Genomic DNA, 22,136 nt, shown 5'->3' on the forward strand with positions numbered 1-22,136 from the left:
TTTATCCACATCCTCACCATCATTTGTTGTTTGTAGACTTTTTGAAAATAGCCCTTCTGACAAGGTAAGGTGACATATCTCATTGTGGTTTTGATTTGCATTTTTCTGGTGATTAGCAATGTTGAGCATCTTTTCATGTGCCTGTTGACCAACTGTATATCTTCTTTGGAAAAATGTCTGCTCAGGTCTTCTGCCCATTTTTAATTTTTTATTATTTATTTATTTTTTATTTATTTATTTATTTTTTTTTTTTGCGGTACACGGGCCTCTCACTGTTGTGGCCTCTCCCGTTGTGGAGCACAGGCTCCGGGCGTGCAGGCTTAGCGGCCATGGCTCACGGGACCAGCCGCTCCGCGGCATGTGGGATCTTCCTGGACCAGGGCACGAACCCGTGTCCCCTGCATTGGCAGGTGGACTCTCAACCACTGTGCCACCAGGGAAGCCCTGCCCATTTTTTAATCAGGTTCTTTTTTTTTTAAATATTGAGTTGTATGAACTGTTTATATATTTTGGATATTAACCTTTTTCAGTCATATCATTTGCATATATTTTCTCCCATTCAGTATGTTGTCTTTTTGTCAATGGTTCCCTTTGCTGTGCAAAAGCTTTTAAGTTTAATTAGGTCCCATTTGTTTATTTTTGCTTTTCTTTCTTTTGCCTTGGGAGACAGACCCAAAAAAATATTTCTCCAATTTATGTCAAAGAGTGTTCTGCCTATGTTCTCTTCTAGCAGTTTTTTGGTTTTAGATCTTACATTTAGGTCTTTAATCCATTTTGAGTTGATTTCTGTATATGGTGTTAGTGAATGTTCTAATTTCATTTTTTTACATGTAGTTGTCCAGTTTTCCCAGCACCTCTTATTGAAGAGACTGTTTTTCCTCCATTGTATATTCTTGCCTCCTTTGTCATAGATTAATTGACCATAAGTACATGGGCTTATTTCTGCACTCTCTATTCTGTTCCATTGATCTGTGTGTCTGTTTTCATGCCATTACCATGCTGTTTTGATTACTGTAGCTATGTAGTATTGTTTGAAGTCAGGGAGCATGAAAACTTTGCTCTTTTTTCTCAAGATTGCTTCTGCAATTTTGGGTCTTTTGTGGTTCCATATAAATTTTAGGATTATTTATTCTAGTTCTGTGGAAAATGTCATAGGTATTTTAAAAGAGGTTGCATTAAATCTGTAGATTGCTTTGAGTAGTATGGAAATTTTAACAATTCTTCCAATCTATGAACACAGGATGTCTTTCCATTTCTTTGTATCATCTTTAGTTTCCTTCATCAGTGTTTTATAGTTTTCAGAGTATAGGTCTTTCACTTCCTTGGTTAAGTTTATTCCTAGGTATTTTATTCCAAAAAATTGAAGAGGCAGAAACACTCACAAAATCATTCTCAGAGGCCACCGTTACCCTGATACCAAAACCAGACAAAGACACTATGAAAAAATAAAATTACAGGCCAATATCTCTGATGAATATAGATTAAAAATGCTCAACAAAATACTAACAAATCAAATTCAATAATACCTTAAAAGAATCATATACCGTGATCAAGTGGGATTTATTCCAGGAATGCAAGGACGGTTGAACATTCACAAATTAATGGTATACAGTACATTAACAAAAGGGAGGATAAAAATCACATGATCATCTCAATAGATGCAGAAAATGCATTTGACAAAATTCAGCATCGATTTATGATAAAAAAACTCTAAACAAAGTTGGTATAGAGGGAACATATCCCAACATAATAAAGGCCATTTATGACAAACATCCACATCATACTGTCACCCACAGCCAACATCATACTCAATGGTAAAAAGCTGAAAGCTTTTCCTCTAAAACCAGGAACAACACAAGGATGCCCACTCTTGCCACCTGTATTTAACGTAGTGTTGTAAGTTCTAGCCACAGCAATTAAACAAGAAAAAGAAATAAAAAATATCAGAAATTGGAAGGAAAAAAAATAAAATTAACTATATACAGATGGCATAACAGTATATATAGAAAACGCTAAAGTCTACCAAAAAACTATTAGAACTAATAGAGTTCAGTAAATTTGCAGAATACAAGATTAATATATAGAAATATGTTGCTTTTCTATACACTAATAGTGAACTATCAAAAAGAGAAAGAAGAAAATAATCCCATTTAAAATCATACCAAAAAGGATAAAATACCAAGGAATAAATACAATTAAAAAAAAAGAGCTTACAACATCTTTTCAAGATCCTATGGACCATTTTTCTAAGTGATAACATTCTATAACACAAAGAAAACAAAAAAGCAGAAAATACTCAATTTGCATTCCACGGCCACAAGGAATAAAGCCAAATTTTAAATAACGAATTTAAAAACAACCATCAGAAACAAAAACTGGGCCAGTTGGAAATTTAAAACAATATTCTATATGACTATTGGGATTTAAATAAAATTAAGACTTAGAAATCTTTAAGAAATTATTGAAAATGCACGAGAGTAGTACTTAATAAAGCATGAGATAAGAAAGCATGTACTCAATGGATTAGCTGCACTGGTTTTTATTATCAAAGAAGAAAAATAAATATAAAATATAAGCTTCCAAATCAATGATTTAGAGAAGATAAAAAAGCAACAGTAATTAAAGCAGAAATGTATTTTAATGTTTATTTGAAAAAAATAAAAGGCAGAAGTGTATGAATTAGAAAACAATGTAAGAAATAAATGTAAGAGTTGTAGAAGAGAAATAAATAGTAAATAAAATCAACAAAATGAGATGTAGCAGGTGCAGGGAAATTTTTAAAGGGAAAAAAGAAAATACATTTCTTTCTTTATTTAACAGATAGTTAAATAAATGTTTGATATCACAAAATCTAGAAGAAATGAATAATTTTCAATTATATATGTATATACATTTGACTTGGTAAATATAAAAAATTGAATAGACTTATAGAATAATTTGGAAAATGTATCAGTGAATGCATTTCCCACTCCCAGATATCTTCATGCTCTACTCCAGAACATGGGAAAAAATGGAAACTGCATCGTTTATTTTATTAAGCCATTATAACTTTGCTTATGAAACTAGGCGGAAAGCAAAAACTGTTGCCACAAATTTAGTACATCCATACCATAGAAAGTAATCAGCAATGAAAAAAAAAAGAATGAACTGCTAATACATGTAACAACTTGGATGAATCTCACGGAAATTATATTGAGTGGAAAAAGTCAATCTCAAAAGGTTACATACTGTATGATTCCATCTTTATAGCATTCTTGAAGTGACAAAAATACAGAAATGGAGAACAGTTATTGGCTAGGGGTCAAGGATGGAACAGGGTAGAGGAATAAGGAAGGGAGGTAAGTGTAATTGGAAAGGGCCCCATGAAGGGTCCTTATAGTGATTGAACTGTTCAGTATCTTGACTGTGGTGGTGGATACATGAACATGATTAAATTGTATAAAACTAAACGTACACAGATGAGTACTAGTAAAACTAGGGAAATCTGAATTTTTAAAAAAACTATACACAAAATTCACTTGAGTTCCAAAAAGCTCATATTTAAAAATGAAGTTGTTGAAATCAAAGTTCTCATGTCATGCATTCATGAATTGTGCTCACAAATTGTTGAGTTATGTATTATACATAATACAGTGCTACAGCATGAGCAGTTTAGAGATAAGTAAAACACTGTCCTAGCAGATAGAAGTTTATACTTTATTTGGTGAAGACTATAATTAGCATAACAAAAATAAAAATAAATAAAAGCTTTTGAAACAAAAATTAAAAACAAAAAAATTAAAATGAAGTTGAATTTGACAGTATATTAAAAGAATGACCCACCACAATTAAATAGGTTTTCTCCCAAAGATATAAGGGTCATTTACTACTAGTAAATCTATTATCTCTAGTATTTTAACCAATAGTTTATAGGAGGAATTTCGGTTGATCATTTTAAGAAATACTAGAAAAGTACTTGATAAAAATGAAATACACATTTATGTTTTAAAAATAAAAGTCTTAGGAAAGTAGGAAAGTAAATGTGTTTTCATGACAAAATAAAAGCTCCCTTAACATAACGAACCACGTCCTGTTTTACAATTGGACCCTAGTAAGTTTTCCTATCAAAATACAGAACAAGAAGATTGCAGCGGCCGTATCTTATTTAACATTGTTTTGGAAGTTCTTGCGTGTATTACAAAAAAAGGAGGCAAAAGATAAAAGAGCCCTTGTGAAAAAGGAGACAAAATTATCATTATTTGCCAGTTAAAACTATTTTGGAAATTAATATCAGTTCATCTGGAAAAGTGAAATAAACAGGCAAGAATAACTAAAAAAAATTTGGAAAAGATAAATAATGAGAGGAAACCTGCCCTACAGACATTAATAATTGGAACAGTGAAACTCCCACAGACCATTGGAACAGATAAAATATTCCTGAAACACACCATGGTATTTATAAGAATTTATATTTAATGAAACAGTAGGGAATGGGTGATTTAGAAGAATAAGCCCTTGGAGAAAAAAATCCAATTACAACTTCACATCATACCAAAATAAGTTTCCAGAAATGATTAACCCACCAAAAATAAAGCTAGAAAAATATAATTAAGCATTTAACTGACCTCTAGCTAGAGAGAAATAATTGAGAGATTTGTATACATAGGAATCTAAAAAATCCTGTGTATTAGAAAACAAAGCCAATGAAAATCAAAAGCAGTTTGAAGGCACATGAGTAAGCACGTTTAAATGAAAGAAAACCTTAACATCCTAACAACAAAAAAGGGAAAAGGCAAAGTAGACAACACTCCAATGAAGAAATTGACCAATAAACTTAGGAGAAAATGTTTGGCTTCCCTTATAATTCATCATTATTTACCATTCAATATTTCTAAGAGTTCTTTCCAATACTCAACACTGGCAAAGTCCGTGAAAAGGGTTCATGGACTTTTGGTAAGATGACAAATCTGTACGGCTCTTGTGAAGGTAGTTTGTTTTTGTTTTTGTTTTTTTTTAATATTATTATTTTTTATTAGTTTCTGCTTTATAACAAAGTGAATCAGTCATACATATACATCTGTTCCCACATCCCTTCCCTCATGCATCTCCCTCCCTCCCACCCTCCCCATCCCACCCCTCCAGGCGGTCACAAAGCACCGAGCTGATCTCCCTGTGCTCTGCGGCTGCTTCCCACTATCTATCTACCTTACGTTTGGTAGTGTATATATGTCCATGCCTCTCTTTCGCTTTGTCACAGCTTACCCTTCCCCCTCCCCATATCCACAAGTCCATTCTCAAGTAGGTCTGTGTCTTTATTCCTGTTTTACCCCTAGGTTCTTCATGACATTTTTTTTTTAATTCCGTATATATGTGTTAGCATACGGTATTTGTCTTTCTCTTTCTGACTTACTTCACTCTGTATGACAGACTCTAGGTCTATCCATCTCATTACAAATAGCTCAGTTTCATTTCTTTTTATGGCTGAGTAATATTCCATTGTATATATGTGCCACATCTTCTTTATCCATTCATCCGATGATGGACACTTAGGTTGTTTCCAGCTCCGGGCTATTGTGAATAGAGCTGCAATGAACATTTTGGTGCATGTCTCTTTTGGAATTATGGTTTTCTCAGGGTATATGCCTAGTAGTGGGATTGCTGGGTCATATGGTAGTTCTATTTTTAGTTTTTTAAGGAACCTCCATACTGTTCTCCATAGTGGCTGTACCAATTCACATTCCCACCAGCAGTGCAAGAGTGTTCCCTTTTCTCCACACCCTCTCCAGCATTTATTGTTTCTAGATTTCTTGATGATGGCCATTCTGACTGGTGTGAGATGATATCTCATTGTAGTTTTGATTTGCATTTCTCTAATGATTAATGATGTTGAGCATTCTTTCATGTGTTTGTTGGCAGTCTGTATATCTTCTTTGGAGAAATGCCTATTTAAGTCTTCTGCCCATTTTTGGATTGGGTTGTTTGTTTTTTTGCTATTGAGCTGCATGAGCTGTTTATAAATTTTGGAGATTAATCCTTTGTCAGTTGCTTCATTTGCAAATATTTTCTCCCATTCTGAGGGTTGTCTTTTGGTCTTGTTTATGGTTTCCTTTGCTGTGCAAAAGCTTTGAAGTTTCATTAGGTCCCATTTGTTTATCTTTGTTTTTATTTCCATTTCTCTAGGAGGTGGGTCCAAAAGGATCTTGCTGTGATTTATGTCATAGAGTGTTCTACCTATGTTTTCCTCTAAGAGTTTGATAGTTTCTGGCCTTACATTTAAGTCTTTAATCCATTTTGAGCTTATTTTTGTGTATGGTGTTAGGGAATGATCTAATCTCAAACTTTTACATGTCCCTGTCCAGTTTTCCCAGCACCACTTATTGAAGAGGCTGTCCTTTCTCCACTGTACATTCCTGCCTCCTTTATCAAAGATAAGTTGGCCATATGTGCGTGGGTTTATCTCTGGGCTTTCTATCCTGATCCACTGATCTATCTTTCTGTTTTTATGCCAGTACCACACTGTCTTGATGACTGTAGCTTTGTAGTATAGTCTGAAGTCAGGGAGCCTGATTCCTCCAGCTCCGTTTTTCGTTCTCATGATTGCTTTGGCTATTCGGGGCCTTTTGTTTTTCCAAACAAATTTTGAAATTTTTTGTTCTAGTTCTGTGAAAAATGCCAGTGGTAGTTTGATAGGGATTGCATTGAATCTGTAGATTGCTTTGGGTAGTAGAGTCATTTTCACAATATTGATTCTTCCAATCCAGGAGCATGGTATATCTCTCCATCTATTTGTATCATCTTTAATTTCTTTCATCAGTGTCTTATAATTTTCTGCATACAGGTCTTTTGTCTCCTTAGGTAGGTTTATTCCTAGATATTTTATTATTTTTGTTGCAATGGTAAATGGGAGTGTTTTCTTGATTTCATTTTCAGATTTTTCATCATTAGTGTACAGGAATGCAAGAGATTTCTGTACATTAATTTTGTATCCTGCTACTTTACCAAATTCATTGATTAGCTCTAGTAGTTTTTCGGTAGCATCTTTAGGATTCTCTATGTATAGTATCATGTCATCTGCAAACAGTGACAGCTTTACTTCTTCTTTTCCAATTTGGATTCCTTTTATTTCCTTTTCTTCTCTGATTGCTGTGGCTAAAACTTCCAAAACTATGTTGAATAAGAGTGGTGAGAGTGGGCAGCCTTGTCTTGTTCCTGATCTTAGTGGAAATGGTTTCAGTTTTTCACCATTGAGGACAATGTTGGCTGTGGGTTTGTCATATATGGCCTTTATTATGTTGAGGAAAGTTCCCTCTATGCCTACTTTCTGCAGGGTTTTTATCATAAATGGGTGTTGAATTTTGTCGAAAGCTTTCTCTGCGTCTATTGAGATGATCATATGGTTTTTCTCCTTCAACTTGTTAATATGGTGTATCACATTGATTGATTTGCGTATATTGAAGAATCCTTGCATTCCTGGAATAAACCCCACTTGATCATGGTGTATGATCCTTTTAATGTGCTGTTGGATTCTGTTTGCTAGTATTTTGTTGAGGATTTTTGCATCTATGTTCATCAGTGATATTGGCCTGTAGTTTTCTTTCTTTGTGACATCCTTGCCTGGTTTTGGTATCAAGGTGATGGTGGCCTCATAGAATGAGTTTGGGAGTGTTCCTTCCTCTGATATTGTTTGGAAGAGTTTGAGAAGGATGGGTGTTAGCTCTTCTCTAAATGTTTGATAGAATTCGCCTGTGAAGCCATCTGGTCCTGGGCTTTTGTTTGATGGAAGATTTTTAATCACAGTTTCAATTTCAGTGCTTGTGATAGGTCTATTCATATTTTCTATTTCTTCCTGAGTCAGTCTTGGCAGGTTGTGCATTTCTAAGAATTTGTCCATCTCTTCCAGGTTGTCCATTTTATGGGCATAGAGTTGCTTATAGTAATCTCTCATGATCTTTTGTATTTCTGCAGTGTCAGTTGTTACTTCTCCTTTTTCATTTCTAATTCTATTGATTTGAGTCTTCTCCCTTCTTTTCTTGATGAGTCTGGCTAATGGTTGATCAATTTTGTTTATCTTCTCAAAAACCAGCTTTTAGTTTTATTGATCTTTGCTATTGTTTCCTTCATTTCTTTTTCATTTATTTCTGATCTGATTTTTATGATTTCTTTCCTTCTGCTAACTTTGGGATGTTTTTGTTCTTCTTTCTCTAATTGCTTTAGGTGCAAGGTTAGGTTGTTTATTCGAGATGTTTCCTCTTTCTTAAGGTGGGATTGTATTGCTATAAACTTCCCTCTTAGAACTGCTTTTGCTGCATCCCATAGGTTTTGGGTCGTCGTGTCTCCATTGTCATTTGTTTCTAGGTATTTTTTAATTTCCTCTTTGATTTCTTCAGTGATCACTTCGTTATTAAGTAGTGTATTGTTTAGCCTCCATGTGTTTGTATTTTTTACAGCTCTTTTCCTGTAATTGATATCTAGTCTCATAGCATTGTGGTCAGAAAAGATAGTTGATACAATTTCAATTTTCTTAAATTTACCAAGGCTTGATTTGTGACCCAAGATATGATCTATCCTGGAGAATGTTCCATGAGCACTTGAGAAAAATGTGTATTCTGTTGTTTTTGGATGGAATGTCCTATAAATATCAATTAAGTCCATCTTGTTTAATGTATCATTTAAAGCTTGTGTTTCCTTATTTATTTTCATTTTGGATGATCTGTCCATTGGTGAAAGTGGGGTGTTAAAGTCCCCTACTATGAGTGTGTTACTGTCGATTTCTCCTTTTATGGCTGTTAGTATTTGCCTTATGTATTGAGGTGCTCCTATGTTGGGTGCATAAATATTTACAGTTGTTATATCTTCTTCTTGGATCGATCCCTTGATCATTATGTAGTGTCCTTCTTTGTCTCTTCTAGTAGTCTTTATTTTAAAGTCTATTTTGTCTGATATGAGAATTGCTACTCCAGCTTTCTTTTGGTTTCCATTTGCATGGAATATCTTTTTCCATCCCCTTACTTTCAGTCTGTATGTGTCTCTAGGTCTGAAGTGGGTCTCTTGTAGACAGCATATATATGGGTCTTGTTTTTGTATCCATTCAGCCAATCTGTGTCTTTTGGTGGGAGCATTTAGTCCATTTACATTTAAGGTAATTATCGATATGTATGTTCCTATTCCCATTTTCTTAATTGTTTTGGGTTCGTTATTGTAGGTCTTTTCCTTCTGTTGTGTTTCTTGCCTAGAGAAGTTCCTTTAGCATTTGTTGTAAAGCTGGTTTGGTGGTGCTGAACTCTCTCAGCTTTTGCTTGTCTGTAAACGTTTTAATTTCTCCATCAAATCTGAATGAGATCCTTGCTGGGTAGAGTAATCTTGGTTGCAGGTTTTTCTCTTTCATCACTTTAATTATGTCCTGCCACTCCCTTCTGGCTTGTAGAGTTTCTGCTGAGAGATCAGCTGTTATCCTGATGGGGATTCCCTTGTGTGTTATTTGTTGTTTTTGCCTTGCTGCTTTTAATATGATTTCTTTGTGTTTAATTTTTGACAGTTTGATTAATATGTGTCTTGGCGTATTTCTCCTTGGATTTATTCTGTATGGGACTCTCTGTGCCTCCTGGACTTGATTAACTATTTCCTTTCCCATATTAGGGAAGTTTTCAACTATAATCTCTTCAAATATTTTCTCAGTCCCTTTCTTTTTCTCTTCTTCTTCTGGAACACCTATAATTCGAATGTTGGTGCATTTAATGTTGTCCCAGAGGTCTCTGAGACTGTCCTCTGTTCTTTTCATTCTTTTTTCTTTATTTTGCTCTGCAGCAGTTATTTCCACTATTTTATCTTCCACCTCACTTATCCGTTCTTCTGCCTCAGTTATTCTGCTATTGATCCCATCTAGAGTATTTTTTATTTCATGTATTGTGTTTTTAATCGATGCTTGATTCATCTTTAGTTCTTCTAGATCCTTGTTAACTGTTTCTTGCATGTTGTCTATTCTATTTCCAAGATTTTGGATCTGGGAAATAGAATCTTGGATCATCTTTACCATCATTATTCTGAATTCTTTTTCAGGTAGACTGCCTATTACCTCTTCATTTGTTAGGTCTGGTGGGTTTTTATCTTGCTCCTTCTCCTGCTGTGTGTTTTTCTGTCTTCTCATTTTGCTTATCTTACTGTGTTTGGGGTCTCTTTTTTTTGGAGGCTGCAGGTTCGTAGTTCCCGTTGTTTTTGGTGTCTGTCCCCAGTGGCTAAGGTTGGTTTAGTGGGTTGTGTAGGCTTCCTGGTGGAAGGTACTAGTGCCTGTGTTCTGGTGGATGAGGCTGGATCTTGTCTTTCTGGTGGGCAGGTCCACGTCTGGTGGTGTGTTTTGGGGTGTCTGCGGACTTTTTATGATTTTAGGCCGCCTCTCTGCTAATGGATGGCATTGTGTTCCTGTCTTGCTAGTTGTTTGGCATAGGGTGTCCAGCACTGTAGCTTGCTGGTCGTTGAGTGAAGCTGGGTGCTGGTGTTGAGATGGAGATCTCTGGAAGATTTTCGCCGTTTGATATTATGTGGAGCTGGGAGGTCTCTTGTGGACCAGTGTCCTGAAGTTGGCTCTCCCACCTCAGAGGCACAGCACTGACTCCTGGCTCCTCAATTTGGGATGATTTGTTGTCTATTCATGTATTCCACAGATGCAGGGTACATCAAGTTGATTGTGGAGCTTTAATCCGCTGCTTCTGAGGCTGCTGGGAGAGGTTTCCCTTTCTCTTCTTTGTTCTCACAGCTCCTGGGTCTCAGCTTTGGATTTGGCCCCGCCTCTGCGTGTAGGTCGCCGGAGGGCGTCTGTTCTTCGCTCAGACAGGACAGGGTTAAAGGAGCAGCCGCTTCGGGGACTCTTGCTCACTCAGGCCGGGCGGGAGGGAGGGGCACGGAGTGCGGGGCGAGCCTGCAGCGGCAGAAGTCGGCGTGATGTTGCACCAGCCCGAGGCACACCGTGCGTTCTCCCAGGGAAGCCGCCCCTGGATCCCGGGACCCCCGGCAGTGGCGGGCTGCACAGGCTCCCGGAAGGGCGGTGTGGACAGTGACCTGCGCTCGCACACAGGCTTCTTGGCGGCGGCAGCAGCAGCCCCAGCGTCCCACGCCCGTCACTGGGCTCCGCGCTTTCAGTCGTGACTCGCGCCCGTCTGTGGAGCCCCTTTAAGCAGCGCTCTTAATCCCCTCTCCTCGCGCACCAGGAAACCAAGAGGGAAGAAAAAGTCTCTTGCCTCTTCGGCAGCTCCAGAGTTTTCCTGGACTCCCTGCCGGCTAGCTGTGGCACATTAGCCCCCTTCAGGCTGAGTTCTTGCCGCCAGCCCCAGTCCTCTCCCTGCGCTCTGACCGTAGCCCGAGCCTCAGCTTCCAGCGCCGCCCGCCCTGGTGGGCGAGCAGACAAGCCTCTCGGGCTGGTGAGTGCCGCTCGGCACCGATCCTCTGTGCGGGAATCTCTCCGCTTTGCCCTACCCAGGTATGTGGGGAGTTGCCTTTTGGGAGGTCTGGGGTCTTCTGCCAGCATTCAGTAGGTGTTCTGTAGGAGTTGTTCCTCGTGTAGCTGTATTTCTGGTGTATCCGTGGGGAGGAAGGTGATCTCCGCGTCTTACTCTTCCGCCATCTTACCCGGAAGTCGGTAGTTTGTTAATATGGATCAATAAACATAAATGTTATCCTAACTTTTAACCCAGTAATTAACTCAACTTTTAGGAATTTATACTAAAAAATTACCACATATACATATATATAAGGAACCCATTTAACTTTAATTTATAAACTTTGACATATAGTTGAATAATGTCTCCTTTTACTATACATTAATTTAGCTTATACTTGCGTGTTTAAAATCTCATGTAAACATGTTGATAAATGTTGGGTTTTTTCCCACTCACATTTCATTCTTATTCAGATTCTTGTATTTTTTCTTTATATCACTGGCATCATTTTTTGAGCATCTAACACAGTGTTTCAGGGGACATCATTTCAGTCCCCTCTACGTTGTTGGACATACAGCTCTTTTTTGGCTCTCTGTGGGAAGCTGTTCTGGGAAATTTTATTACCAGGCACAGATACTAATTCACATGATTCGTATCTGTGAGTATTTTTGATCTCCCTAATGAAACCCACTTCCTGTATGACATTTTATAGAGCTTTTGAAAAGCTTCATTTACAATGAGTCTTGTTTACAATACTTTAAATCATAAGCTCATATTCCCCAAGAATAATTTCTAAATCTGTATAATATTTCTTGGGCTACCTCTGTCAGGTGACACCTGAACATGTCTAAAACAAGCACTGGTTGAGGTCATTTAAGGCAAAGATATCATTACCAAATATTACACTTTGCTCAGAAGAGAGTATTTGAAAGATTTTTTTCTGGTACAGAAGGTTTTGTAAAAGAAAAAAAATAAGTATTTTCTCTTTTGTGAAAGGTAACTAATTTTAGTTTTAAAGAGTGACTTTTGTCATATATTGGAACTTATACACTAATCAGACATGCCACAAAGATTTGTACACAAGAGTGTTTATTGAAGCATTATTATAAAACAGTAAAAAGTCAAGTGTCCAAGGATAGAGGGTACTGAAATTAATTATTATGCATTCATCAAACTGAACACCATATAATCAATAAAATTCTGTGTTAAAAGAATACTTAATAACATAGGAAAATGCTCATAAAATAATAGGTGAAAAAATCTTACAACAACATTGTAGGTGCTGATGTGGGAAGGTATGTATATATTTGTATATTTGCATAGGAAGAGAAAAAAAATGGAAAACATTCACCAAAATATTTCGGTGATTACCTTTAGACTGTAATATTTGGGATGGTTTTAGCTACCTTCTTCCCACGTTTTTATCCTTTTCAAGTTTTTTTCTCCGTGAGACTATGCTAATCATATAATCAAAAAAAGAGCATTTATTTAAAAAATAAATCAACAAAATGCTCTACAAATGATTAATTACTAGAACGATTTTTATCCATGAAAGGCTCTATTTCTCTTATTTTCTGTGATAGGTAACGTGCTATGCTCACTGTTCTGTGACTCCACCGTGTAAAGTGATTATCAGCCACTGGCGTTGCTTCTTTGAACTGCTGAGCAAGCAGAAGCAGAGGCATCTTCCATCTAGTTTTGAGTAGATGAAAAGGAGGGACACACGTAAACATGATGACTGAGCCCTGGAGCGCTCCCAGGTATCACTGGCTTCATTTGGCTGGTTCTCATGCATGTGCTCTTTCCTGGTCTGTCCATAGTCTTTCTTCGTGGACCACAACAGTCGAGCTACCACTTTCATTGACCCCCGAATCCCTCTTCAGAACGGTCGTCTTCCCAACCATCTGACACATCGACAGCACCTCCAGAGACTCCGAAGTTACAGCGCTGGAGAGGTAACCCCCTCTCCCCCTGCCCCACCGTTCACAGGACCATAGACTCTGCCTCTCCTGGTAGAGCCAGGATCTAGGGTTGTCTGTTCCTCCAGGAGCTGAGCCATATCCGTATGCTCTTTAGAAGAGTGGATGATGACTCAGGGCACCCACTTTGTGCCCTAGACCCATCTTCAGATTGCCTTCCTTCTGCCTTCCCTTTTGTCCTACACAATCACACTACTGAAAAATCGATCTAGTTTAAAGGAGACTGAAAATGCAGTGTCAAGACATCCCTACACGTATGACTGGAGAGGTGCTTCCTCGGGCCCACTGGTCACGTGTAAATTTTTAAAAGACCGTGGAAGTGCTAGGCAGCATATGACTGCTTTTAAACTTCTACCTCTGGATCCTGGAAAAGACTTCAGTAATGCATTCGTGGACTGAAAACTGGGGGAATCAACTGGGCCACATGAATACTCTGTTCGCACCCTACCATCTGCTCTTCCCTGATTTATATTTTCTTTCACTCGACATGATTACCTTCTGCTGGGCTGTGAAAGGCTGCCCCCTTTCTTTCTTTTTTTTTAAACTTTTTATTTTATACGGAATATAGTTGATTAACCATGTTGTGTTAGTTTCAGGTGTATAGCAAAGTGATTCAGTTATACATATACATGTATCTATTCTTTTTCAGATTCTTTTCCTATAGCTCAGGGAACGCTGCTCAATATTATGTAACAACTTAAAAGGCTGCCCCCTTTCTTAAACATCAGGTTCCTTGCCTTTCTTAATTCCTGTTTCTATATCCCATACCCTTTCCTGTTCTCTTTTCTCAAACCAAAACTCAAAACATAGCTCTCTTCTATTGCTAATCAGCTCTTGATATTAATATAAGCAAATCCCTTTATGTCCTCACTGACATTTCCCGAGTAGCTACACCTTCTTTTCATACAAACCACCAGGATCTCAGGAGATGTGGGCTCTGAAAACTATTTCCCATGAAGCAGCTTGTAGAGTTAGATTACCATGAGGTTAAAAAATGAAGAAAGTGGTATAGGAAGCAAAGCTCTTCTCAAGGGAAGAGCTTGTTGTTTTAATGAAAGCTTAGTGTACAAAAAGAAAATCTTTACTGGTTTTTCGGGGGATTCATCTGTATACATTGAGAAACATAACTATTTCCAACCAAGGGTACTCATGGTTTAAGGCCAGTGTGATAAATTGAATTTTTCTTTCATGGAGTCATCTTAAATATCATTGTTTTAAGATGCTACTGAATGCATGTTAACTCTGCATATACGTAAAATATGTATGTGACCATGCAGAGAGGGAGTATTATACCTCCCCAAGGGTTTTGTGGGTTTCAGGACCCTTCAGATACCAGGCACTCAGCAGCAGACATATTCACAGGCTACAGAAAGCCAGGCCTCCACTTCTCAGCTCAACACGTATAGTCCCCCTCCCTTTTATAACACATCAGAAATTTCAAGATGTATTGTCTTGATATGATAACGGATAAATTCAAAATTCTGCATCAATTTGAAATATGCCATTTTTATGTATTTAAAATGTCCAAGCTCTTTAATATTATTAAGGTAATTTCAATGTTAACATAGAGTAACTGCATAAGATAAAAGAAGCTCAGTACCGCAGACAGATTCACCACGGTTAATTTTTTTAAAAAGTCAGTCACTCAATGCAAACGCTAAACGTATAGATCTGTTACACATATATGAAATTAACCTGAAAATGTAAATATTAGAGCCTTCCTGTTGAAAGAACAAGATTAAGATCGTGAGCATCACTTGCATTACTTGTTCCAAAACATTTATTTGACGTGATTGACTAGCCCAAACACAGTCACATTGAATATCAATATTAATAACAAAGTACCATCTGCATCAAGCCAAGAAAGACTAACACATAATGACAAAAGGGTGTCAGTGTGCGTCAGCCATCTGGATGCTTCCTAATTCATTCAATCTCCAACTGACTGTCCATCAGGTTTTTAAACCCCCGCATCCCTCTGCCCAACCTCTCTCTGCTGGTAGCTTTTCACTGACACAAGGGAAAACCAAGAAAAGCAGCCAAGAGAGAAGCTGGGAGGCAGAGGATATCTGACCCAGAGGCAGCACACCAGAGAAAACAGAGACCCAGCCTCTGTGAAAACAAATACCTGGTTCCTCCTACTGTGAGAACGCACAGCCTAGGGACTGAGGAGTCAGGAGGACCTGGGTATAAAAATAGAGAGAGGGGTGTGGCAGAAATGTTAATTGTGTTTGCTGTGCCACAAACATTGATTAAGTGCATGGCCTGCTATGAGCACTGTGAAATGCAAAGATGTATGAGATACGATCCCTGTCCTGGAGAGATTTGTATTCTATATTTGAAGCCAGGCCAAAAACACACGCAGAGTTAAGTAACAGGAGAAATTAGAATACGATTGAGTGCCAAGAGAGTCCCAACCTGGGACTTAGGTTAGGACAAATGCCACAGAAGTTCAAAAGAGGCCAAGGAAAAGTATCTTTTAAAAGAAGGTACTTGACCTAGACCTAGAAAAATTGGTAAAACCTAGCTAAGTACAAAGGCAGAGGAAGGACAGCCCCACAGAGAGCACAGCACAAGCATCGGTGCCGAGGTGGGATTGAGAAAGGTCTGCAGAAAGACAAGGAATAAATAGTTCACTGTGACCAGAATAGTAAGTTTCCACTTGGTTTTTGTCTTGGATTTTGGAAAGCTTTGAATGCCACATGGAAGAGCTGGGACTTTTTTATGAGTCCATTGAATGAATTTGAGAAGAAGAATATGATGATTTATATGTAAAAATGGGCTTTTAGAGATCAGTTCACCCATTGCTTCTCCAAAGGAGAAGACTATTGGCAATTTGGGATGGCAGTTCTCGGATGCGTGGAAGCATCCCTTGCCATTGCAGGATCTTTTCTCCTGGTCCCATCCATTAAATCTCAGGAATGTCCCTGCCTCACCAGTTACTATGACAACAAAAACAAAAACAAAACAAAATAGCCCTGAGCATCTCCAAACACTCCTAGATGGTAATTCCACTCCAGTTAAGAATCGTATTTCACAGTCAAGTACACTGAAATATCAAGAACTCAAGTCACCCAGGGAGTTCAGGACCAAAGTCCAGATTTCCCAACTCCCAGTCCAGCGTAAACTCATATTTTTAAAGAAGACAGTGATGGCCAAGAAGAGGCAGAATTGTGGCACAGAGAGATTTGAGAGAAAAAGACCATGAGAGGCCACTGCCCCAGACCGGGTAGAAGGTGATGAGGCCCTAAGATGGGGTGACAAAGAGACAGCAAAACCTCAGGGAAGTCGAGGGGTGTGGAGAAGGGGTACCTGGGACTTGGGTTAGCAGATGGGAGTCCCAGCTGTGGCTTCTCCACAGAGGTGCTGTGTGTCATTGCGCCTTCCTTCCCTTTCCGGGGCCTCAGTTTCCCCGTCTGCATTTGGAGACAAGGGGACTGGATGGCCACTAAAGTCCCTTCCAGCTCTGTGGTTCTTAGAGTCTGTGAGGCTTGATTCACAGTCCCAAAAACAGCTCACAGGTAAGATGAACAGGAAAGCCAGGTGGGGAGGCTGTTAGGTGTGCCTTTAGGTAAGTTGATGATGAGTATGGAAACAGCAGGAGAGCTGATTAGAAATGACAGCTAAGCAGACGGACATATGAGATTCAGGAATATCAGTGAACTATTTCCATAATCTGCGATTTTTCTGTCACCTCTCATGGGCAATAGGGAATTCACTATAGATGTTTCTTAGACCTCAGCTTTAGGAACCAATTTTTTCTTCTGTTCACCTTTGTGAGCCATTTTTTGAGTGTTGCCCAGGAGTTGATCTTTTTTATCCATTGCATTTAAGGATGGAATTAAAATCAGTGTCTAGGGACTTCCCTGGCGGTCCAGTGGTTGGGACTCGGCGCTTCCACTGCAGGGGGCCGTGGGCTCGATCCCTGGTCGGGGAACTAGGACCCCGACATGCCGTGCGGCGAGGCCAAAAAAAAAATCAGCTTCTGTATTCAAGATCCTAAATGGTAAAAATTCCCCCTCAAAACCCCAACAATGGGTTATTAATAGAGACACTGCTCAACATCTTTTGAATTAGCCTTTACCTCACCTGAAAATTGTTCAGGCCGTTTCCTGAAAGCAGTTGTCAGGAATATATGATTTTATGCATAAAAAGATCATTATTTGACACTTTAACAGGCTTTTTTTTTTTTTTTTTTTTTTTGCTGTACGCGGGCCTCTCACTGCTGTGGCCTCTCCCATTGCGGAGCACAGGCTCCGGATGCACAGGCTCAGCGGCCATGGCTCACGGGCCCAGCCACTCTGCGGCATGTGGGATCCTCCCGGACCGGGGCACGAACCCGTGTCCCCTGCATCGGCAGGCGGACTCTCAACCACTGCGCCACCAGGGAAGCCCTAACATGCATTTTAATACAGTGGCACATCTGTGTGCAATATATTTAAGCACCAACAAAACAGGCTTGGTTTCTTCCATAGTGTCCAAATGGAATTGGACATAGATAGATGGAAGGAGCACATAGGGCCATAAATATTGGATCCCATCTCTCTATCAGTAAGGAAATCACGGAAGGTCAAATTTTGTCTTGTTTATACTGCAGTTTGCAGTATAAATTAATGTTGATAAGGAAGGATAGCAGAACACATAATGTTAATTTCTTTCACCCCCCTTATCTTGGTCAGGTTAGAAAATCATTAGTGATAGAAAATGTCTGGAAGCGTACATATAAAAATGCTTAACAGTAATTGCCTCAAGGAAAGGGCAGGAGTCTGGCAGGAAAGGAAACTGACTTTTCACTCTCAAAGCAGAAGTCAGTGTGAGTCATTCTTTTCAGTGAGCTGCTCTTATGACAAAAGTCATTGCATTAGCTCTGATGACAGAGGCCATCATGCAGGAAGCTGGCCTTTGAGGAGGGTAACTTTTGCACTGTGTTTTAAAATCGGTCGTTTTCCTCTTGATTCCATGTAACCTATACTTGATTACAGGTTTGTTTGGAAGTTTGTAAAATTCAGACACCTGTGAAAATTCACTTTTGAATTATAAACGGTGTATAGTGAGTGTAGAAAATACAAGCACAGATGGAAAAGAAGTTAAAAGGCAGGTACAGTCCCCCATCTGGAGACAATTCCTGGTGAACATAGAAGTAAAAAAGTGAATCATACTGTCTATGGTTCTGTATCTTCCTTTACCATTATAGTACATTGTAGATAGTTTCTATGCCATTAAAATTCTGCTATACTTTATCATATGGATCTGCCATAATTTAACTCAGGCCTTTCTCTGGGCATTATGTTTATCACCCACTTTTCGCTATTATAAAGATGTTGAAAAACTCAAACATAGATCTCTCTTTTCTTTCCAAACTTTGTTAATGATCCATTTTTAGAGTACAAAAGGAATCTAGAGATGAACGTAGATTCATCACTTGGGCTTTTCCTCTGAACTTGCTATTTTTTATTATCTGGTCTCCAGTGTTTTCAAGAGAGCATTAGCTGATTATTAACCCAAATTCAGTCTAAAACCTACAATTTTCAATCACAGATTTTTTTTAAAACCACCAATTTACAATTCCAAATTACAACACAGAAGAGAAGCTTGTTTACCAGTCACTGAAAACTATTTTCTGAGCATATCTATTTTGTGTTGTCTGGAGAGCTAAATGTTTGAAGTTTGCACATTTGCAATTATGATTAAAGCTATCTCAACATCAAAAGGGAAAGAAATTTTAAAAGTAGTCACATGGGGCTCTCTTCTCTCTGTCTCTCTCTCACCCTCTCACCCACACATACAGCCCTGCCTGGAAACCCCAGTAAGACAAAAAGTGTCAAATTCTAGGGAATTCAGTGAGTCATATCATCTTGGTTTTAAATAGAAACTCCATTCTTCTAGGTATTTTCAGTAGTTAGGAAAGCAAATGTTAGCATCATGTTTGCAGTGAGATCCGAATCAGTCACTCAGTTGATGTCAGACATCCCTCAAAATGGAGCATTTAGTACCACTTCCGGGCCACAAAGATCCTAGTACATACCAAGTTCTACCCAATCTTAGAATATTAGAGCCTTCTTTAGCCCTTCCTGAATTGTCTCCATCCCTGTAAATTCCTGGCCCCTGGTTGGAGAAGCACGTTTCTATTCAGCCCTCCCATTCTCAGGTTCTCTCGCCTGTAAGCCATCCAGTACCACTTTACAATCACCTCCTGTATTCTTGGCCGATGCTTCCGTGGCTCGGGGACCCCACAAACCCCACCTCTACCCTGTGTTGTTTCCTCCATCTCACTCGTGGCATATCCCTCAGCCAGTCACCTGCCTTCAAAGTAGCTGACCTTCCTCTGTTTCTGAAGTCTTTCAATCTGGCTTAGTTTTGCCAGTAAGTAGGTGACCTCAGAAGTAGGCACCAGTTTTCCCTAAGGCATATCTGCAACACCTGAATTCCCTATGTCCCCCCAGGAAGAGAAGTGAGCCTCTTCCTGTTTCAAAGCCTTATTTCCAGGCAACTACTGACAATTAGCCACTTTTGCTTGGGGTGTGACTGCGGGCATCACCCAGGTTCAGTGCACAGCCAAGCCTTCTTGAGTTCCGCTCTCAAATCTATCTGCTTCCCCAATTTCTCTCTGTAATTCATCACTTGGATAATCTTCAACTGAGTGGTTTTTGAGATTCCTGTCTTTACAGCATCAAAAAATATTTTAGACACACATTAAGGCGGACTGACACAATTCCCTTGAAGGAAAAGAGATATTTCAGTCCCGGAAAGCCTTTATGTATTTATTAATTCATGGAGAAAAAAGAAATATGAGACTCACTATTGCATGTAAGCCATCAGCAAACCTTTCTTTCATCACTTTGTGTTATAACCATATAACCAGAAAGTGCTGTTATAGAAGCACTGGCACCTAAATCTCAGTGGCTGGCTACACCCACTGAACAGAGCTGGGTGCTAATGGCATCAAAGTGAGAAGTCACCCAGAGTGGCACAAAATCTATTCCCTTGTCCCTCAAGTGAGCCATGGGCAAAGAGAGGGATCTGGAGAGGAAAAGGATGGATCTGTATCCCTACTAATTCCAGAAGAGCAGTTCAAAGACTGCCACATACAGATAGCGAACTGGCAGCGCATCTCATACGAAAGATGTTATTCTTTTTATTATTTTTTTTTATTATTATTATTATTTTTTTTTTTTGCGGTACGCGGGCCTCTCACTGTTGTGGCTTCTCCCGTTGTGGAGCACAGGCTCCGGACGCGCAGGCTCAGCGGCCATGGCTTACGGGCCCAGCCGCTCCGTGGCATGTGGGATCCTCCCAGACCGGGGCACGAACCCGTGTCCCCTGCATCGGCAGGCGGACTCTCAACCACTGCGCCACCAGGGAAGCCCGAAAGATGTTATTCTTGTCTGTGTGAGACATGAAAGTAGGGCCTAAAGGAAAGCCAGCAATTACCATTTCTGTAATTAGGAAACCCTAAGTAATCTGCCCTACTTTGTCATCTGCAATATCACATGTGGCCTAGTCTTAAGTGACCACTTTGAGACTGACCTGGGCCTTTCTGGGGTTTGGAGCATAGGAGCTCATCACCTCTCCTGAATTCTGTGTGAGTGAATTCTGGTCTCAGAATTTTCTTTCCTTTTTCTGTCTGGATGTTTGAGCCCTTTATGAGTATCTTACAATATCATCTTCAAAATTCTTAAATATTTTAAAGCCTATTTTGGCTACTTTGCCAAATATCATAGAATGAGTCATAATCTACACCAAACCCCGTATATCTGGTGAATGTACTCCAATGTGGAAAATCTCCAGTGGGGTGCCTTGGTTTAAATAGCTTACCCTGTGAGGGTCCTTTAAGGAGCAAAATATGTATGGAATCATGGTAGAAACTCACTGTCATGCTCTAGAACATAGGGAATTTATATAAATTTTAAATTAAGCTAAATTAAAGTTAATCATCACAAATATCAGTTTTAAGCTAAGCAAATTCCATATTCCATGAAGTTATGTCAGAATGTCCAACCCAAACCAAGATATTGGATGCAGGTTAGTAGTATGGGGAAGTAAAAAAATTCTTTGCTGTCAGTCATCAGTAAGTATCCTGGTTCTATCTCTTACAGTTGAAAGTTTTGGAAAGACTTAATTTTCTCTGATCCTCAGATTCCCCATTTGTAAATGGGAGTGAATAATGCTTATCTTGCTGAATTTTGTGAGGATATGAGATACTATGTGAACAGTAGCCAGCACAGTGGACGGAAGAATAGGCACTAAACAAAGAAATGCCATTTGAGTGTAATAAACACTATTTAAGAAAATGAGCCCATTCCACATTCAGTTATGAAGTTCAGTGCTGCTTCTTAGAGATGAAGGTCATAAACCTACCTTACCAATAATATTCATGTAGAATTTATTTACATCTCTTTAACATATTTCTGATGAGAAATATTTCTTAGTCTATTCAGTATGTTAATGTATTAATGACCATTCTACTGAGTCATTTTTTTTTAACTTGCTTATTTTCCATCACTTTGAGGATTATAACTTCATTGCTTCTTTCATTTAGGTGATGTCAGGGCCTTTTTACCCCTCGTTTTGAAAAATTAGTTTCCAAAGATCATCTGAAATGGGTGAGATTTCTAACGCTAACAATTTTATTTTGCAATTAGGCCTCAGAAGTCTCTAGAAACAGAGGAGCCTCTTTACTGGCCAGGCCAGGACACAGCCTAGTAGCTGCTATTCGAAGCCAACATCAACATGAGTCACTGCCACTGGG

At 38.9% G+C, this 22,136-nt stretch overlaps 1 protein-coding gene across 3 annotated transcripts in view; it reads left to right on the forward strand.

Moving 5' to 3' along the window:
* Nucleotides 1-22,136, forward strand: part of HECW1 (HECT, C2 and WW domain containing E3 ubiquitin protein ligase 1) — a gene marked incomplete at both ends in the record, with an annotated part of 546,121 nt that overhangs the window by 462,969 nt on the left and 61,016 nt on the right. For all 3 annotated transcript variants that reach the window (XM_081244601.1, XM_081244600.1, XM_081244602.1), the window contains 2 exons: nt 13,229-13,363; nt 22,030-22,135. In XM_081244601.1, coding sequence (XP_081100727.1) covers nt 13,229-13,363; nt 22,030-22,135 — 241 coding nt within the window. The remainder of the gene's footprint in view (nt 1-13,228; nt 13,364-22,029; nt 22,136) is intronic.

This window comes from Mesoplodon bidens (assembly GCF_964165515.1).
Source record: "Mesoplodon bidens genome assembly, chromosome: 9".
In the NCBI taxonomy this organism is placed as follows: domain Eukaryota; kingdom Metazoa; phylum Chordata; class Mammalia; order Artiodactyla; family Ziphiidae; genus Mesoplodon; species Mesoplodon bidens.